Source organism: Apostichopus japonicus, chromosome 14, assembly GCF_037975245.1.
Source record: "Apostichopus japonicus isolate 1M-3 chromosome 14, ASM3797524v1, whole genome shotgun sequence".
Lineage (NCBI taxonomy): Eukaryota > Metazoa > Echinodermata > Holothuroidea > Aspidochirotida > Stichopodidae > Apostichopus > Apostichopus japonicus.
In genome coordinates, this window is record NC_092574.1 from 23,714,521 (window position 1) to 23,736,727 (window position 22,207).

The 22,207-nt window shown below is 37.6% G+C and overlaps 2 protein-coding genes across 4 annotated transcripts in view; both read right to left on the reverse strand.

Annotated features, from left to right (window-relative positions):
- LOC139979587 (uncharacterized) overlaps positions 1-4,400 on the reverse strand; it is a 30,142-nt gene extending 25,742 nt beyond the window's left edge. The window contains exon 1 of the mRNA XM_071990534.1: positions 3,951-4,400. Coding sequence (XP_071846635.1) covers positions 3,951-4,089 — 139 coding nt within the window. The 5' untranslated portion in view covers positions 4,090-4,400. The remainder of the gene's footprint in view (positions 1-3,950) is intronic.
- Positions 4,401-9,671: 5,271 nt separating this feature from the next.
- LOC139979624 (sodium- and chloride-dependent glycine transporter 1-like) overlaps positions 9,672-22,207 on the reverse strand; it is a 40,886-nt gene continuing 28,350 nt past the window's right edge. For all 3 annotated transcript variants that reach the window (XM_071990604.1, XM_071990601.1, XM_071990603.1), the window contains exons 8-14: positions 21,111-21,235; positions 20,137-20,249; positions 19,514-19,654; positions 18,011-18,110; positions 17,010-17,110; positions 16,008-16,178; positions 9,672-15,074 (exon numbers count right to left, since the gene is read on the reverse strand). In XM_071990604.1, the coding sequence (XP_071846705.1) occupies positions 14,907-15,074; positions 16,008-16,178; positions 17,010-17,110; positions 18,011-18,110; positions 19,514-19,654; positions 20,137-20,249; positions 21,111-21,235 (919 nt within the window). In that variant the 3' untranslated portion in view covers positions 9,672-14,906. The remainder of the gene's footprint in view (positions 15,075-16,007; positions 16,179-17,009; positions 17,111-18,010; positions 18,111-19,513; positions 19,655-20,136; positions 20,250-21,110; positions 21,236-22,207) is intronic.

Genomic DNA, 22,207 nt, shown 5'->3' on the forward strand with positions numbered 1-22,207 from the left:
CAGCCTGCAAAGAAGATATCGTAGGAGAAGTTCTGGAGCAATATTATTCAGACATGAGGCTGACTTCTTAAAAAAAAACACTATGAAAGTGTATGGCAGAGTGAGTGTTCGCACTATGAGATGTACAGTCTAAGCCAGCTCGCGCACTGCATGCAAATATCAACTAGACCACACACATGATGGACATTGCATTATATACGCCTTTTGTGTAGGCTTGTACCAGTTGTGCGAATGTTCGATTTGGGAGTTGGCATGAATATATATATATGTAAAGATATATAAAGTCATGAAATTCTCGGAACTGTACATCGAGGGACCGACGCTGTAAATAACAGCACTGACGATATTCTCCCTGACGATAATTCTCTTCCCAATTAGATGAAACGATGTTTCATCTTCTTTTCTTTCTTTGACAAAGATGTGTGAAAATTTGCATAAGTCTGGAAAATACAAAACCACGGAAAATTTAAGGAAAGAAAAGTGGGAGGTGATATACAACAAAGAGGAAATCTGTGTTCCTGTCGAAAAAAGCTCATGTCTGATTATATGTCAATTAACTGCTTTATCACCTCGATAGCTGACAGTGGTCAAGGTCAACCAGGGTTAAACTTTTGACCTTTCACACCACCTGTATTTACTAGCAGTGTAAATAAATATATATAAATATATATATATACAGTATATATATATATATATATACATTTGGATCCCTTTGTGTCTCTATCTATAATCAACAAAGTGAACAGCATGAGAGAACTATCAGATTCCAGCCCCCCCCCCCCCCAAAAAGAAAGAAGAAATTCCACAGGGTACTTGCAGAGAATTGATGAAGTATACTGCACATGTACTGTACCTTAGCTGCTGAAAACGAAACGATTCTCGAAATTCAAATACACTCTTTTATCAAAACAACTAGGAGTACTTCAATGGAAAGGAATGCAGGTACTGTAACTCAATAACAGGCATTATTCTTTTGTTTCACCTTCTAATGCTAATCTGAATGCATTTGGAAATTAACATATTTGCTCAGGGCAAGTTTGATCAAAGATTTCAATGGTGTGATATTTTGAATAGATCTGTGATCTCATTTCTAGGGAATTTTTAGTGCTCAGACCTGAAGAAGGCTAAAACCCTATGTCCACATCATTATGTCTTTGAAGGAATGTATATAAATGCCTTCTATAGACTTCAGCATTGCTATAAAGCTACCTCATACTATCACATACCATAAGGTGGCCATATTTTCTTCAGGAAATCCAGGAACATGGTATTGATCTTGACCCTTCCCCTTCCCCTCCCTGGTCATGATGACATCAAGGGTAATTCCCTACACTGCATGTTTAAAGGTTGTGCCAGGTGGTTCTATGCTACAAGGATGTTGGTCAAATGCCCAAGTTTAGAACACCTCATTCAGAATAATCTATCTATCCAAGTTAAAAACTACAATGCCAGAAAAACTTTGAGGGTAACTGAGTAATCTTATTATTCATCATTTACTGTAGTACAACATGTGAATTAGATGCTGTGAAATGAGTCAATGATCTGGTTCCTTTTATCTGCTACAGGGTAGTCGTGAATAAACTTTACATTTGTAGTTGTAAACAATCACAGAGCTCTGTAGGACACTTTTAATCTAGGGACGGTACAAGACACCCGAGGATTGTCCCCACAAATTGGGGACATCTGGTCACCTTATCATGACGGTGAAACCCAAATATATTTTATGGGGGCTAAGGGGACTATTTGGGGGGCACAGGGAGCTATTTTATGAGTTGAGTTTGTAACATTTTTCACACGAAAAATCAATCATGAAAATGTATCAAATGTTGTATGAAATCTGACAGGATGAACAACAATATGTAATCCGAATGTGGAAATAGCGATTCATATTTTTTTTACATTTGGTGATCTCTTTATTATTTGTTATTTCTTTAATGGGGGGCGGGGGGACCGTGGCAAATTATATCTCTCCATTTTGCCAGATCTGTACTTTCAGGCTGAGAGCCACGGCTATGCTTGATTGATTATCCGTACGTATAGCCCTAACATAACATACTGTAGGCTATCACGAAAAAAGTAAATAAACAATCATTATTGGCGGGAATTGCTGAAACTTAACGTGCATGTGCATAACTATTTCCTAAAGCGGACGTAGGCTATACAAACACAAGGTGTGCATCAGGAGAAATTCCAACTGGACATACTCTAATAGCATATACCACATGTTGCAATGACTGAATTGCGGCACTGATGAAATTTCGCAGAGCATGGTGCATCGAAAACATCAACATTTCCTGGACTGAAAATGTTGTATTCAAACAGAAATAATTGGAAAATAATGACTGATTTGTATGATAGGGTGACTGAAATTAGTCATAACATATCTTAGTGACTTGACAATGGGGGTGACTTTGCTCGCAGCTCTATTTTCTTCGCTCTCATGTCGGTTTTCAGAGGGCAAATCGCCTGCCGGCCCCGTGTATAATTGACACTGCTAATCATACTACCATGGCGCATACAGTGAACAATATTAGCTTGGCAACCTTTGCTCAGCACAATTTTTTACAGTCTATTATAAATCTCTGATCACATTTGAGGCAAATTTCAGCAAATCTTTGAAAACAGCATATAGAGATGAAAATTAAAACCATATCTTCGCAGTCTCAAAGCAGCATTGTAGATTGTATCATTATAGCAAGACATTATTTTCATTCCCCCCCCCCCCCTTTTCCCACACTACACTTTGTGTTGCCCATAATCTATGTGTCAAGACCAAGAACTGCATGTACTATTGTGTTCATAGAGTGGTGTATCATAACAATGTCACTAACAATCTTTGTACTTCTTCTATATTTCTCTCTTTCATATGTATTTTGTGCCTTAAATTTTGAAAAACCTTTGGAAGGGCAAGATGGCAACACAATGGAAACTTTTGAAATATGTGTCTGAAACTAATGGGGTCTATGATCTTGCCAATTCTGCCTGTTAAATAAAAAAAAAATTGATAATTTCTAGGATTATGCTCATGCACTAGTAGGATGAATAATTGTAAGATATATGATATATGATTTTATAAACCTTGAATTGAACTGAGCCTAAATTTTAACTTAAGAACAGTTAATACTAACTGGATGAGGAAATGGGGATTTCAGATTTTACTAGATCGAAACTAACTGTCATTGGGAAGCCTATGCTTTTCTTGGTACCAATTGCAATTCTTTAATTTTCTGCATATCAACTGAACCGTAGCTCAGTTCAAATGGTTATTATTTTCAGAACACCACAGTGTTGGGTTACAACATAGACCTAGGGCCTACAGTCACTGTTGTGAGTCTATGATGATACTTAATTTTATGACTATCATTCTCAATCGTACAAGCTCCAAATATTCCTTTGTTTTTAAAGGCTTGCTGGAAATACTGCTCGAATGCAGTGTACAGACAATCTACAACAGTGACGAAGTGTAATGTATAAACCACGAACTTAAGGCGTGCATTAAATTTGCATGTACTTAGGCCCTATACCACGACATAATGTTAGGCCTAACATCATAGACATTATACGATAGACATAACGAACACGGCAGTTCAATTCGTAACTGGGTTTTGCGAAACAAGCATTCATTGAAATGGTCGTTAATGCTAATTGTATCTTATTCCTTTTGGCATAATTTGGGGTAGAACATTATCACTCGTGTAATGTTTGGAAAGTAGGAACATTAAATTAACTCAAAGACACAGGTGCATTTTAGTAATGGAAGGATACATACATTAAAGTATATATTACTAGTAACACTAGTATACAACAGTACTAATTCAGCAGTTCTCGAGTTGTACTGGGTGTGTGCGTCACTGCACTGGGCGTTGTTCATGGGCATGGCAGGGTGTGTACGTAAACACAACCAACAACGCAACAACTTTTCCTCAAGTTATACATAAAAATTAACTCACCTTTTTCGATGCATTCATCATAGTTACAGTATTTGTTTCTATCAGAATATTCTACGAGCCCATTTTCGTGTGATATTTCAGTCGTGGTGTTATCTGTCATCCAGCAGTCCTCTGGTGTACGGGACACGGTAGTCGCCATGTTACGTTATAAGGCGAGACTCGCCCACTAAAGCTATTGCCACACCCACCGAGCATCCGGGACATTGACTCCGCCCCAAGGTCAGGAATTGCCATGGTTGAACAATGACGTATTGGCGATACCCTGGGAACCTCATTGTTACCTATCACAGGGAACCTGCATTACATTTTACAAGTACATTTTAGTGTGAATTTTGCAGGAAAACAACCATACAATAATCTACGCGATATAACCCCATACATGATCCTGGAAACCTAGCGCGATGTTCCCATACTTAGCCTATACTAACTGACAATAAGGACAGAACTGGGATCCTACCACAACGATCGCTAGTTTTAAACGGATATCTTTCAAAGACAGTTTTAAACCTTCTCTTTCCTCTCCTTGTAATATCCACCTTCAAAGTGGAAGAAATAATATCGTGCTACCACCGATATGATATTACTGTAGTAGTGTAAAAGATTCTCTTATATACTTTTAATATGCAAATGAAATGCAAAATAAAAGTGAACGAATTTTGTTCACACTACAACAGTACTTCACAACTTTCCTGGATGCTTCTTCGGTAATTGAATTATGAAATATGTTTAATGTTGGATTGAGAGAGACATATCCCTCTCCTCTCAAATGGTTATGACAATGAGGTTGGGAAGAGGGCAAAAGCTCAAACCTAACTCAGATAAAAACAATTGGTGGCAGGGAGTAATTCAAACAGGAAGTGGATCTGTAATTGTCCTACATGACGGACAATTGTAATGTGCGTCCACCGGTATCATATATTGTGAATCGGTAACGAATGGGGGGGGGGGGGGTAGCATTAAAATTATTACATCATAGCAAACGATGACGTCATCAAATCCCTTATTAAACCAGATAGCTTTGTAAACCTGTTGTATAATCCAACGTATACCTCAAACTGTAAAAAATATCCTAAGACATAAAAATAGTTGCATTAAATTCAAACTTGTGACCAATGTCTATGTCATCTAACCGAGAGCCTAGATCTTGGTCGATTTCAAGACCGACTTGGTTTTTGGCGACCGACTGTAATGACAAGCAAAGCAACATATCGAAACATTAACTAACAAAAGGGGGGCCGCAAGGTGTAGCATTTTGTTAGCCTAATATTACCCCCACCCCCAGAAAAGGTGAAAGTAAGGGGAGTCAGTTTTGTTTTATATGGCAGCCGACTGGGGGTGGGGAAACTGGGAGGTAAGCATCACTACTGAGGGAAAATGCCCACATTAACACCTTTCCACCTCTGGCGACGGGATGCCAAAACCTCCTGTAAAGAATGCAACAGAAGCACCATAACCCTACGTCACGCCTCCCTGTTGAACTGCCCATTGGCACGGATGTTTACCACGTGGGTTTGAAATCGGGGTAGTGACTACAGTGACATAGGCTGAGGCTGTTGGGGGGGGGGAGGGGTGGAGGGTACCAGCCAGGATGATTGTCAAGATTGTCACGTGCATCGTGTTTCCTACTAAGTAAGGTAGGAGGTGGAGAAGAGGGACTGGTGGGGGTGGTTATATATTAATTGAGTGTCTCATGAGTCATATGATTCCATATAGTATCATCGATTCCATCATCAACCCTTGTGTGTGTGTGTGTTTGTCTGTGTGTGTGTGTGTGTGTGTGTATGTGTTTGAGCGTTTAACTAATGTATATGTAAGTCATGATATACATCAACGATCATGAGAGCAACTAGTCTTTGCATCTTGTCTTTCATGGTGGGGATGGGAAAGGTGAGGGGTATATGGCAACCGTTCTCAGATCATTTGTACAACAAGCCTTATCTAAATGAAATATAATATCGCCTAACAAATTTTCTGTATTATACATATTTAATCATGTGGGATATATGGTGATAATGTAATCGAAATAAGTTATTGACTAATTACAGATACTAGAAGATGCTAAGACTAGTGTATCTACTACTCATCATTACCTAAATAAGTGATTAATTCTTTTCATGATTTATTGCACCACCTATCTCTAAAGGTTTCATTTAAATAATCATCTCCGCTTTACCTCTATATATTGTCTCATTTAATTTGTGTCGTTTTGTTTCAAAGTCCATAAACCAATTATTTTTACATAATCGTGATATGGCAGCATCGGCTTTTAGCCAAATACATAATAATAAACCATTTGGAAACCTCTTTAAATCATGTAAAAAAAAACATGAGATGATTTCATCATTGATCCGATTCTCCTCGATAGTGCAGTTTTTTCTTTCCTTGCCTGATTAGGGGTTGGGGGTGGGGGTTCATATTGTAGACATAAAATTAATCATAGTCACCTTTGTCACCTTAAGACTTAGTGACGTATCAGAGATTGGTATGAGCAAGGTTAACATGCTTGTCATTGTCATCGCTTGTGGTGAAGATGTATTGATCGCGAAGGGTTGGATGAGGCGGGTAGTGGGGGTGCGGGTTGGAATTCGATACTTTGTGGGACCTCTCCTCGCCCGAACAGTATGGCGGGTTGGGGCGGGGCATTCAAATCGCTTCCAGTAATGGTTGGAACCAGGATAAATTGCGTGTAAAGCTGGCGCTCTGACGTATTCCAACTTAATTAATGGATTCACTGCAACACAACCGCAGATTTAAATTTGATTTTCAATTTCCCATATGATTTGATATTGTGATAAATTGAAAGATATTTTTAAATATCTTTAAATATTTTAACTTAATTATATCTAGGCTGTGGGATTAAAATCTAAACTGGCTTGCCATACGGAAGCATAATATGTTATGCCCCGACTTGGGGGGAAATACTGCGTCTGGCGATTACCCCTCCCCCTACAGTTCTGTTTCACAAACTTGAGAGAACTTCTGTTCCAATTGCTGTGGAGCTAAGTGTAGTCTTTCTATAAATGTTGGTACTATATCAAGAGTTTCTTATGTGTATGCTTTTACATCTCAGCCCGACTGGAGACTGTAGGTATAATATACTCTATATAATAATTGCCCCATTGACTTCCCAATCGTTATGTTATGTAATATCTAAAGGCATGTGATTAAGTTACAAACTAATCTCACCGAATAACTAGTAGTATCAATTTTCAAAATTTTCTAAATTTCGCACCGCAGATATTGCTATTAAGGCAGCATACGTCATATAAACACACCCAAATGGACGCACACTAAATAGAAATGTCAAAATAATGTCATGTCCAAATCCTGCAGTAGAAGTACACCCTATACCCATTGGATTGCTAACATATTGGAAAATCATGGAACATACAAGTTTCCGTATTCCGTTAAGTGGTTTGTTACCCACGAATGACCAGTTTTACGTAACTCCTAACCAGCCTCATTCTCTGTGATGGTCTTGGAAGGTCTAAGGTGGTCTAACATTGCCTCAATGTCCGAAATTATCGTGCCACATGTACTTGTATTTGTGCACTTAGACACCCAAGCAACCCCCTCTCCTTTCCCCTTCCGAAAAAAAAACGATTTGATTACTATCGGGGGAAAATGTTTCCTCAGTGTTGTCTCATTACACTTGGGCCTATATGAACATTTGGACGGCTCGACATGGACTATGTATGCAACCTTAACGTACTACGCTATACACCCCCCCCCCCCCCATTACTCCCCCAAAATCAAAGTCGTACCTTGAAGCATTTCTTAAAAGATATCCTCCTTTTTGTTCTTTTTTTTCTTTTCGGCACCCTAAGTTATTGAATAGACGCTATTTGGCGGTTGGTGACTCTACTAGTAAGGTAAAATAGAGGGCGTCAACACAATATTCCAGCCGGAGCCGAATGCAGAGATTCTGATCCAGCCAGAGCGGTATAGGGCAGCATACGCCCGTTAAAAGCCCCATTGCCTTACAGGTACCGCACCACAAAAATAAGATTAGTGTTCATCCGTCAAAGACCTGCCAAATCATAGAAGTTTTCAACTGGTATATCCTACCCGCCACATGATAGCTGAGATATTGTCCTATCATGGCACTTGCAAACTTCCATATCATGACCGTTTAGATTGTGAGGTAGAAGAGGAACAAGTTTAGCAAACTGAACCCCAACCCTTCCATGTGCTCGCTCGGAGTAATATCAACATTTAACAAAAGGTTTTCTAAAATGGTTTAAATCACTTTCAATCCTCCCTATTTTCACACCATCTGTACTTTATGATATGCTCTTTCACATTAAGGCAGAAAGAAACAATGATCGACCCTGATAATATGCTTAAACAAGCATTACATTAGGTGGGTTTAGCTCTTTTTTTTTCGGACATTGGTTAACTTTTCGAGAACATATACACTACTCTAATTGTGGTGCGGTATCTATGTAGAGGCAACAGATATACAATTGACTTGTGCATACTCGTTCAGAAAATTGTGGAATATTTTGAAACTTTCTCTCTTGTTGTACCAGTTAAAATATAGCTTGAGAATGCTATAAAATGTGATTATTTTATTTATTTTACAGTTTAGGGCTACTTGATTAAGAATTGTCGAAATAGCAGTGTCATGGCAAAAAAAAAAAAACAAGGTTTGTACCCGGGGCGTAGCGAGGAATTTGCCAAGTGAGGGCGAAGCTTGTAAGCAAACTATATAAGCGTGGCGCCACCATATTGTCGCGAAGCGTACAGGAAAATTTTGGCCCAAAATGCCTCCCAGATCGCCGGAAATAGAACTTCCCAGGCCTTGTAACATCCAAGTATTTTTTATTTTGAAATTACTAGTGATATCATACAAAAAAAAATTGCTGAAGGGGGTGGGGGGCGGGTGGGGCGGTCGCCCCCTGGCTCAGCGCCTGGTTTGTACAATTAATTTAAAAGGGTTCCAAGATAATGGTCAATTTTGTCCCAAAAGTCTATCCGGATAGAGATTTATAATAATATAAATAATATTAATTCACTAAATTATAATACAATGAGTAAAAGTATGTGGGCCTGACGTTTCGATCCTAGCAGGATCTTCTTCAAAGGCAGAATGACAAGTAACAGAAACTACAAGGGACAAAATACAAGCACAGAATAAAGATAGGTTAATTAGCATGGTAAACACAAAAGAGATTTTTTTTAATTATTATAAGTTAAGGATGTGAATTGTTGGGGATCAGTCTCATACGTCGCGGTTGGAACATTCCACTATTATGTAGGGGTGTTTTGTATTTGTGTTCAATCTAAAACAGTCATTGTTTTGTCGTCCTCAAATTATTTTGAGAACAACACTTCACTCCCTAACCTTTGATAATTGAATGAATTAATATTAATTATATTATCATTGTTAATCCCTTACTTTTATCGATAACGACCGAGTAAGAGGAAAGAATGACTGGGTTAATGAAACAGGTTGCTGAGGTTATGATCACCCAAATCACAATATAGAAGCTATCACAGTTCTGGAATAATAGAGATGGTTCCTATTAGTCCGTTGGTCCACCTCTGCATTTAGTGAGAACATTGGTTCTCCTTTTGAGCGAGTACCGAAAAACTATGCCTTCGTCGTATGCTTTTATTTATTTTTATCGCGAAAAAAAAGCAAGAACAGAATTTAACAAGCAGGCCATGTGCACCTATTATGGAAAATAACAACAGATATCAAATAAATACAGGAAGTTGTGATTAACATATTTTTTATTTACATTATTTCTGTAATTACACGGTTTGCTTTTGTATACTACTAATTTGTAGGTCAAGGTTTTAAGAGAAAAGGAATAAATAATTCCACTTCGCAACCCTCCCTACCCCCACTACTACTATGGCATACCTACAGTACTAATTTCTTAATCCCTTTGTGCAGGTGACACATCAAAGACCTGCATGAAAAAAAATATGCATAGATGATTGCATTTTAATGGCATAGTTTCATCATAAATTGAGGACAAATATACCCTAATGATTGCTTATTTTAAAATGATGTAATACTTATCAAATGAGATTATGTGTGGCCCAATGCCTCATAGCAATACTTAAAACACTGCCACCTAAACACCCCCCCCCCCCCCGCCATCCCATCACAAAACTTATAACTTATGTCATTCCTATATAAACTCTAAGTTGAGGAGCTACCTAGGCGGTACCCGGGTACTAGGTAGCATTACTTAGGTAGTGGTGAGCTTGTACCAGGTACCCTGTGACTTGTGAGCTGGTAGTACCAGGATGCTGGTTGGCTGGTACCCAGGCACTGATTAGTTGGTGCCCATGCAAAGGTGAGCTGGTACCCTCAGCACTGGTGAGTTGGTACCCAGGTTCTGGTGGAGTGGTACCCTTAAAGCAACTGGTTATTTAATATCCAGTTACTGCTGACCATACCCAAGACCTGGCCAAGTAGGACATGGATCTTGGCAAGCTGCATGGTTGGCCACTACCGAGGCACTAGTGAGCTGTTACCTACATCCTTATAACATATACAGTACCCAGGTCCCTGTCTGCCAGTACCCAGGGTCTGGTGACCAGGTCAACATATATGCAAACTGGCTCTAAACCGTAGTGTAAAATCCCTGATTATTACGACATGCATAGTTTGTTGTAAAGATGTCCGTTTCAACTACTTTAATTGTACAACTGTACATTTTGCAAGAATAAATCAATCAACCTTCCTGTCTTATTAAAACAAGATTGAATGATATCACCTTTTCCAAGAGTGATAACAGTTTGTCTTCAGGAATGTTTCATTGATAAGTTTAAAAAGAAGAGTTTACATTTCGTTGTTATTTGACTTGTTATTTGACTTGTTGTTATTTGACTTAGAAAGAGATCATCACTTCACTTTCTCTGTATACCATCTATAAACCATTTACAAATTGCCTGTGTTGACTTGAGTACTATTAAACTAGATTTTGACCACCAAGCTACCAAATTTCTCTCTTAAATGTATAGGATCGAAAATATGTGGCCAGTTTTGGTCACCAGAACTTGCTTATGACACAAATGTACATTATCGTGTAATACATATTACACAGCTACTTCTTCACTGAAAACCTTTAATATCTGCTAAAGTTTGAGTATTTACATGCAAACTAAAAACTTCATTTTACAAAGATATCTACATGATTGATTGCATTGTTGGGCTCAACATTCCATAATTACCCTGATTCAACCGATGAACACATTGTTTACGAGGAAGGATTGGTTGTAAACATGGAATCAGACCTGGAATTTAAAATAATAATTTTTGACTGTTTATAACAGAATTTTATGAGACAAGGCAGTTTTCTCCCTTTTTCATTTTTTTTTCTTTCAAAATCTCTTACAAATCACACATATTTTTTTTTTTAAATTTAAGCTTCAAAACTTCTTTATTTATACAGTTAATTATTTATACATTTTACCAGAGTTTCATACCTCTTTGTAGAATATGTTTAATGTATGCACGCTGATAAACATTATCGAAGCTGAATGAATCCCTGATACACAGAATGACATTAATCAATCATTTTGCCAATTGAATTTCTAAAACGAATTCATTCTCATTTATAAACCTTCTAAGGTTGCTGCCAGTTGTGTGTACCGCCCTCTTGTCTACCAATCTAGGATGGAGTGTCTGACACCCATGACAAGAGGTGGTGATGCAGCACTTTGTAAAGATTTTTCCACAATAGTTTAAATAAATTTGTTGACAGTCACCATTTGTTCATCTCATGGGCAAATGCAAACAACAGGTAAGCACATGCAACCCATTCATGCAATGAAAATTGCTGTAATAATATATACTAGACTGTAAATCTATCACAACCCTGACGACCACGTGAAGAGATTGCCAAAATGCCATCTACCAAACTATCTATATCTAGCAAGATGACTCCAAATGGCTCATTTGTGTTTTCTGACTTTTCTATGTTTTCACAGAGGTACAATAATTGGTACAAGACTCGTGGCACCTCACTTTGAAAACATAGTCAGGATCACACAGATACTCTCCACGTAAGGTGACTGGGATTGGCAGCTAATCAAGTCGTTTGGTTTTAAAATGCCCAAGCTTCGTCTTGGCTGATTTGTTCATTAGAAAAAAAAGGCAGCCTGTCAATATACAGTGTTTAAATATTTTGAAACAGTATATTTTAACTTCTCTCTTTTCCTTTTAAGAAAACAATTTTTAAGTACTGAAAGATATTGTGAACTGAACAGGTCAACATGGCTTAATTGTCAGGTAAACAGCATACCCAAGACTTTAAGCTCAGAAACTTTTCAAGATTATCAACTTCAGGTTTAAGAGAAGAAAAATTAGAAACCTGTACAATATTCACCGATGATGAAGGTAGGCACCATTTAGAAAGCTTAATCTCTTACTTGCATATCATACATAAGGCACCATTAAAAGGCAACTATAGGCTACAAGAAAGACACAAGACCCCCCCCTCCATGGTAAGCCCCTCCCCCTCTCCTATGGAACAATGATCTTTAATACTCTGACAAAGTGAAGTTGGGCTCTTTTCAGACTAAATACTGACTGTACCTCACTGGGAGAAACCCTAATTCAATATGATGTAGGTTGGGTGTGTAGGTGGGCCCATGCAGGTAACCCATCTGGGGCACTCTGAACGTGTCTGCAATCTGACTTGGGTTGGTGGGTTGGGTTGGTGGGCCCCTTCATGCTACTCCACCCACCCACTCCAACAAATCCATTACTTGATCGGGTTGCTGTATACGTGGGCCCCTTCATGCTACTCCACCCACCCACTCCAACGAATCCATTACTCGATGAGATCCAGTTCCTCACCTGACCCACTTAGTACATGCCGTTAACATGACTTGAAATGGTGTTAAGACAGGTCCCCACCCCTCCATGCCACTCTACTCATCAATTCTTCAGTCTGATAAACTGATGAGACATTCCTATCAAATCATTTTTTCCCCCTTTACCACAGGGTTGCTGACCAGATTTAATCTCAGGGCCAATATTTTCCACACCACATATTACTATGTGCCAACATAGTTCTTGGTCGACCATGAGAGAGGTGTCTTAAAATTTGGCAGGAATACACACACATATTGGCCTAACTGGTCAGTAAATGTTAGACCTTGTACAAATAATCTATATACACGGTGAATAAAAAGCGTAACGGTATAAATCACACTGCAGATTCACTGGCCACGTTATTAAATGTACCGATGGGTGGAAAGTTGGCTGCACCTGTTCTGCATTCTTTGTGCATACTGTACTGTGTAGTTTCTGTAAATATTTTCATTACATATAAGATGTTAAATGACATATGAGGTACTTGTGCTAGTTGAAAAGATAAAAACCCAGAGAAAACAATGAATAATTAGGAGTTAAACCAAGTTTGATGTTAACTTTGTATCCATTTTTGGTCCAACGGAGATTCGTCTCCTACCCTTAAGGCAGAACGGGCAGAACTGGTGTCAAGTCTTGAAAACGGTGCGATGCTTAGTCTGGGGTTCTTAGGGTTCCCACCATGAGGTACCAAAGTCAGGGAAAAAGATTTTCTCTTGATTGCAATAGGTGTTAGTTTGACCCCAGCATCGCAGGGTGGAGCAATATGCGGGTATCGATTTGATATTCCGCCCGCCCGCCCATGCTTGCATTGTTTATACGTTACAACTTTTTATGTTGTAAAGCAAATCTGTGGTCTTAATATATTTGACAATAGTTCCTACTTATCTGTTAAGGAAATTTTGTGTTTTATGATGTTTAAACAGAGAATGATAATGTATTCTTTGTCAGAAACCTCTTTGAATGCTATGAATAAACATAAGGTTAAAAAAAAAAAGAATTCCCACATTAATCTTAAAAAAAAACCCAGCAAGGTCAAGAACTAAATGAACAACTGAAACTGACTGGGAAATTAAAACTCAAACTTAAACACAAATTAAAGACAAAATATTAATTTCTTTGCTCTTTGTCAATTTTAGAAGTAGACAACTTCTTAGAAGAAATCATCATCTCAAGTTCAGGGACTTATCTAACCTACAAATGAAAAATAGCATGTGCCTTGGAAAAATGTTCATTAAAAAAAAAAAAAAAAAATTGCCTCCTCATGTTTTTCTTATGTTTATTTTATTCAGGACACCCACATAAGGAATCACATGATTAAGACACCCATATAAGGAATTACATGATTAAGACACCCATATAAGGAATTACATGATTAAGACACCCACATAAGGAATCACATGATAAAGACATCCCAATAAGGAATCACATGATGAAGACACCCTCATAAGGAATCACACCATTAAGAAACCCACATAAGGAATCACATGATAAAGGCACCCTCATAAGGAATCTCATGAAGAAGACACCCACATAAGGAATCACATGATTATGACACCCACATAAGGAATCACATGATTAAGACACCCACATAGGGAATCACTTGATTCAGTTTTGTCCCCTACCAGCCTCACTTACAAGGTGTGGTGCCAAAGGTGCAGCAATGTTTTCTTCAAGGAGCATAGCTATACCAGTGTTATGCTTTTTCTCAATATGTTTGCAGTTTTTTTGCAGCAATAGTTTCTGAATAAAACCCCCCAAATAAGCTTTTAAAGGAGGAATTGTTTCATGAAAAATATTCTGTAAATTCATAACTCCTGGCTATGAATAAAACTTATCAAACAACTTTGTGGTTTAACTTGCATGTATATGAAAAACAAGAAAGGGCCTGGTTTTGTTTATACTTAATAGCTACCAAATTCCATATCCATGAAATGTTGGATAAATAAACTTACCATAGCAACTGTACCATGTTGCTGGAAAGATTTATCAATTTTATGTACATGGTGTCAAAGTACCTGAAAATTTGGCAATGCTACAATTGATCCTAACAAGCCTAGCCTCAGGTTTCACCTACAAATCACCTATCCTACTCTGCTACGGTCTTCATGAATTGATCACATGGGTGTCTGTGTCTCTTTGCTGTCCATGGCTATGTTGTCATAAGCTACGTTGAGTTCCATGTCATCCTTGGGTGTGTTCAGGGGCTCGTACCCGGCTTCAATACGGTGTTCGTCTAATGCAGGGCCCCACTCTCTTGCCGGTGTGGTGGCAGCCTTCCATCTCTGGATCATGAAAACGAATTATATGGTCAGTAAATGGACATGAAGGGAGTGGTGGGGCGGGAGGGGGGGGCGGGAGGTGACACGAGGATAGGAGTAGGATGGACAGTGGGGGGGGGAGAGATTCATTTGACAAAAATTTAAAAAAAAAACTGTGAAATATAAAAAATAGATCAATAAATGTCACACATTTCTGGAATTTAGAATTGAAAAGCTATTTTAACAAATTTTTCAGGAATTTAGAATTGAAAGCTATTTTAACAGATTTTTCCCTTTTTGTTTTACAAAATTTGAGTGGAACTTTACTGAACATATAAAACACTACAAATTGGGTTGAAATGTTTTCTGCTTGCGACTGCATAGAATGGATTGGGATTGACTTACAACAGGATAACGAACTAACAGTTGATCATGACCTTTGATCTATCAAAAGATTGCAGGCTATTTCAAAGGTCGTCACATGGTTGCTGTGCAAAGAAATCATATCGCAGTACAATCAAGATATCATTTGTTATTATTTTTATTGATAGTAGTTGAAAAGCCAAGACAAAAGGAAGCTATTGTTTATTCAGTGAATTGGGATCTTGATTTATAGATCTATTTCGGAGTCTTTGGATGTAAATACAGATTTAATTATTACAACCGTTAACAGTAAGATTTGTGTTAAAGATTTGGTTTTTGTAAAATAAGTTTATCTGAAATTATAGGCTTTTTTCTGCTTCCCAGCAATTGGTGGGGGGGGGAGGGATGTTGTTGATCTCTTGGGACTGTCTTGAATCATTATTATTTTCTTATATTCACTTTTATTCTTTCAATCTACAAACATTCCAAAGAGGAACGTTTGTCTGAACCACTGCTTGAGCATCAAACCATTCCCCCAAATGAAAGATCTCAAAATTTCTGCAGAGTTGTAGAAACCGAAAGGTGAATACGTACCTCCACAAAGGAGCCTTCTTGCAGATGAGCTAGGTTGTAAATAGCATAGAAAATTATACAAGCCACAGAGGTAAATACCAAGAACCATCCAATAGCCTGAGCCCATGGAGGATAGATATAGTCACCGAAGGAGGCAGGGGTGTAATCAATGAACGTTGCCAGGAGAACGCACTAAGGGATAAAAAGAACCAGAGAACAAATGACGTTTAGTGGTTTCGATGACTGAGCGTATTCATAGTATGGTAAGCAATACTTGTTAATATTCATAAACTTGTGCACACCAAAATGAAGTAAATTATCTTTTGACTTATGCGGCAACATAAAGAGGAAGATATCAGGAATCAGTTATCTATGTTGACAAAGTCTATTTGTTGACATATTATGACAAGAGTCCAATTGGCACTGTGGTTCCTTGCTTTAAGGAAAATAAATGTGTTGTATATGACAGTCAATCCAATAGGTAAGTAAATGATAACACAAGAGCCCAATGGCACTATCCAAAATTGGGTCCAGAAATACATTGGCTCAAAAACAGATACAAGACAAAATGCCTCATATTAGGTGAATATTTCTGTATAACTTCAAACTGACCAAGATAAAGAGAATGAACGATGGAAACATAGTAACAGTTATTTACAAATGTTTGACAAAAAATGTTTAAAAAAAAACAGAATCAATAAATACTTCTTGAATATAATTTACTCATCTTGGTGGTGACAGTTAGACTAAGGCAACCACCTATTGACCAATTCCATTAATTCCACAAATCTTTTCCACATTCATTTTAATATGCATATTCATTCTTGTATGCTAATCCATATTCATTACTGGCAGAACTCACTTTATTAACAGGGACTACCTGTTATTTACTGAATATTTTGGAAACCTCACAAAACAAACCACACATAAATTACCACTTTCAATGACTATTTGCTAAAACTGCAGACATTGATAAGGAGAATTCTGTGGGGGGGGGGGGGGGGAATACATATGACTACTTACTATTAAAAGTCCAGGAGTGAGGCCTAACCAACAGATAACCCAATAGATACCAGGATAGTAGCCTAACATACAGTGGATATCTTTCCTGAAATTTGAATAACCTGCAAAGATAAAGGATGGGACTGTTAAGATCTTCATCACAGATTAATTTTGGTAAAAACTGAAGATGGCTGTACATGTCTTCATTACCTGGGCAATGAATACCCAAACATTAACCTTCTCTGCAATCTCCCACTCTACCCCCCCTCCCATCCCCTCCCAACCACACCCTCTTCAGCAAAATTTCAACTAAAATGTATGTATCCAGGATGCTAACCTAACACCCTTTCTTTTCTACAATTCTATAATTGAATAAAACTGAAAATTACGGTTTAATGACATCAAAGCAGATGAATAACCCATTTTGTTAAGGTAAATGGTAGTTTAGGGCGATAAAGTCAAGTTTCCTGACAGGAAATAACAGAACAAGACAGGAGGAGAGAAAGACTTCATGTTCATTTATCCACTTACTGAATTATAATGTCACTGTTATAACTTTCCTTACTATAGAGAAAGTTGGTTCCTAGTGAATAACATTTGCTACGAAAGCATTTTCTTCAACTGGTTCATGTATTATTAACTGCATAAGCTATTGAAATTTACAGAAATTACTGAGTCAAATGAAGGTCCAAGCATTTTAGTCTTTTAGACTTTTCTTCTATATCAATCAAACTTTATGTAAGGAACCTTTAAAACTGAAAATGGATTTAATGTAAGTGTTTGCATTGCATACACATTTGCCACATCTTTTTTGTTTCAATTCTTTCACAATTTTTACCTACAACGAGTGCCTGCTTTCCATTGAATGTTAAGTAAGTATCAATCTTTGCTTTCATTACAGCATTGGTTTTGTAACAATCAAAAATTGTAACACTCACGACAAATTGTGGATATCGTATTAACAAAGTAAACATGTGTGGTTATTAAGTGTACTACAGTTATATGAACCAATAAGAACTTACCATAGACATAAGAAATGACCAGAATCTCACTAAGACCCATTATCATTGGTGAATATCCAGCTGGATACCAATCTAATAATGTCTGTAGGTAGATACCACCCTGAAAAAGTGCAAAACAAAAGAACATTTACTTCAAGACTGTTCACAAACATATGGCCAGCAAAAAATGAGATTCTAATAATTCAAGATCAGTCGCTGACTTAAACAGAACAGCTGGTTTGCTCGTTAGCCCAATTTCTGAGGTAATCGTAAACATTGTTCATCAGATTTCTACTCTGTTTTCTCCTCTGAGTTATTAAAGCGAGTGGACTGATACAGTGTCACTAACTAAACCCTGAATTTCTTCAAACCTACAAAGGTGGATAACTTCAGCTATTACTATTAGCTAGTCATCGCTTAGCCCGGCTAGCCTGCTAGCAACTTACCAGGTTATGGCCAGCAAATAGCTAGCTAATGGCCAGCAAATAGCTAGCTAACAGCCAGCAAATAGCTAGCAAATAGCCAGCAAAGAGCTAGCTAACAGCCAGCAAATAGCTAGCTAACAGCCAGCAAATAGCTAGCTAACAGCCAGCAAATAGCTAGCTAATAGGTAGCCACAAGCCAGTAAATAGCTAGCTAATAGCCAGCAAATAGCTGGCTACCAGCCAGCAAATAGCTAGCTAATAGCGAGCAAATAGCTAGCTAACAGCCAGCAAATATCAGCTAATACCCAGCAAATAGCTAGCTAATAGCCAGCAAATAGCTAGCTACCAGCCAGCAAATAGCTAGCTTATAGCCAGCAAATAGCTAGCTAAATAGCCAGCAAATAGCTAGCTATTAGTAAGCTTCTAGCCACCAAGCCTCAGGCCAGCAATTAGCCAGTGATTAGTGTGAAAACCTGGCAATTAACTCAAATACTTTTTGTTTCGAGTATACTATGTTTAAGTCTGTGAAAGTCTTGCAGGTTTTTATTTTTCATGGATACATATGTAACCTGTCTGCAGCAATTGTAAAGTAATCTGTTGGGACACTAATCCAATGAATTATGAAAAGTGCAACTTTGAAGCTGGAAGCACTGCTTGACATCCACAGGTTCCAACTTCATAATAAACCTTTTTGGTATTGATCTGTTTTCATCCTTTCAAGTCTTTGCATAATGGGAAAACTCACACACCACAGTAGTAATAATCACATTCTTACAATGAAAAAAAGTAAAATGTTAACAACTTTTCATTCTACTTTGTTCTACTTCATTATTTGAATTGATAACTTCTACAGTGAGATGTATGACTTACACTGTTACAGGTTTTTAGTATCCTATAGCACAGAAAACATTTATGAAGTTTCAACACAAAAATTTGCTTCAAGGACTGAATGTTAACTTAATGATGATATTACAATTTGAATTTGCAACACCCACAAACCAAAATATTGTCCACAGATCTTCCAGATTTATGATTACGTTGGTGCTTAATTTGGACACTTAATTGGAAGAGACAAAATTTCATTGGTTTTCTGAAGTACCTGGTAACATAAGGGAAGTCCAGCGATGGATAAAAAGATGCAGGTTCCAAGAATAACCCAAAAGCGATATTTTGAAATTGCGGGGTAGGTCCTCTTGATTTCATCAACTGCAGCAGTAATGACTGTCTCCAGGGTTACAAACTACAGAGAGAAAGTAAAATAAAGAAGTGACGATCATGGCTAACGGAATAGCATTCTGTCATCAAAATCAACCATATACGGAATAAAATATATACACAAAAATTATCCCCACCCCACACAATATGAGGAAAATAATGTAATCTAGTTTAACAGAACAATACAAGAAATCAACACTGGGTTAATACTTGACAAACATTGTTCATGAGAAGAGATGAATCCAGCATAACGTTAGTAAAGGAGATATATATACATATGGATATATATATATATATATATATATATATATATATATATATATATATATATATATATTTATATATATGCCCCAAATATTATAGGGGGAGTCTTTAATTCATTCACAGATGTGTAAGGACAGACATAAATGAACAGAGTAATACTACATCATTTTGGCCTCAACATTTCTTCAGTGAGACAACATTTTTTTAAGCAAGTATTCTGAACTTTCTCTCTAATAAACTCACCTGACTATCCAATCCCAGTGTTAGCAACATGAAGAAGAAGATGAAGGACCATAACTGTGGTAACGGTAACCTAGACAACGCCTCCGGATAGGCAACAAAGGTCAGTCCAGGTCCTGCAGAAACGCACAAAACAAAACAAGTGTAAAGGTTTTTATGTAAAGAGAATATGAGAAGTGCTTTGATGCCCGGACTGAGGCAAAATTCTTCAGTCCTACATTTGGTTACGCTCTCTTCATGAAATAAATTTGTAGAAACACTCTACAAATTATTGTCACTTTGAAGAGATCATAAAGAAACGTGTATATGTTGACATGCAGTAACCATACTTCAAACTGTACTGTTACCTGTTTTGTCTTTTGTTATGCAAAAAGGGACGAACAGCTTTAGAAATTTCTTGAAGTGGTCATGAACCTGACAAGTATTAGACTACATGCTGGGCAGTAAAGAACATTGATTCTTGGAAATAGCTACGACGATGATGGGAGTTTGGAACTCATGAGTTGCATTTGTCATCTTCCAGCTTGATTGAGATGGTGATTTCTCTTTTAAAGCAGCCTCCTGTGTTTGGTTGCCAACTTACGATTATTTAACCAAAAGCTACCGAGTATTGCGCAACACAAACTTACAATTAATCAAAGCAAAGATTATCTTCGAGATGTTTTTCACCAAATCAGTACTACTTATCGCACGACTAAATGATTCTATTCCATTGTGAATAATTCAAGGTACACAATCATTCGCATATCAGTGTTATTCATATGCAAAACGGCAATACAGAAATTCATACTGTATTTTTTTTCCCTTTCCAGTTTCGAAATGGAAACTGGCTCCTCCAAGTAGTGAACTAGTTTTGCTTAATATCAAAACAATAACAAATATGGTTCATGAATAATATTGACCCGAGTCAACACAAAAAGCAGCTTTACGGGAAAGAGAGAGAGAAAGGAGATTGAAATGACCGTTGGCGTACACACCTGCTTGGACTACATCTTCTATCGGAACTCCGGCATCCTTGGACATGAAACCCAAGACCGAAAATACTACAAATCCTGACAGGATACTTGTGAATACACCAAAGCATACAAGTAATAAACAATCTCTGCAAGGAAGAAGGAAATATAAGAAATAAGGGAATCATTACATTAAACACATACTGAAACACCAAAAATATATATATAAATGTATATAATACAGGGATGAGCCTGGGGTAAAAATAAAATCACACTTTTCAAAAATTGCGGTATAGGCTCCAGTTTTAGTATGCTACAGTGTGTTAGGATAATAGTTGTTTTCCCCGAGGTAGAAAAGAAATCACGGATATTCCGAAAAAGCTCATGTCAGATAATAATAATTCTCTTAAAGTACCATGGGCGGGACCCCTTGATTGCTTCCCCAACCTATATCACCCTTATGTGGAAAGACTATTTGAGGTGAGACTAGGAAGTTTGTGTCGGTTTAGGAATATCCGATGTTTCCTGTTCAGCATGTCCGCGAAAAACGTATTAAAGGTGATCGGAAAAATATGAAATAATGAAGGGTCTTTAGATTGACAAACACTTGGGTCTTTTAGACTGGTAGGATGATTAGACAACCCCTAGAAAAATTTAAATTACTTTGAGAATGTTAATTTGCTTTGAGTTTGGAAACGGTTGAGATACTGTAGGTGAGTAAAGTACAAGCTTGTTTGAAGGTGGAAATCATAATTTACGAGCGTAGTGGGCCAAAATTTTAAATTTAGAGCTGGATGGGCCACGATGGAAAGCTACAGGCAGATAGGAGGGTGTACATCACTAAAATACTATCACTTTACACTAAGCAGGTATGTTTAGTGCACACAATATACAGAATATCTTCATGAGAGTGCTGTAAGTTACATAACCACAGTTACCGACCCATTCACACAATAATATTTTTGCATTTTATTTCACATAATATCGCTATTACAGTACATGCGTCTTCCAGATAAGTTAGCATTTAATGGGTTAAGCATGAGACTGCACGTGCTTCAAAATCCTCTTCAAGAGAGGATAGAGGATAGTTTACGACAACCTCCACGGACTCTAGACACCCC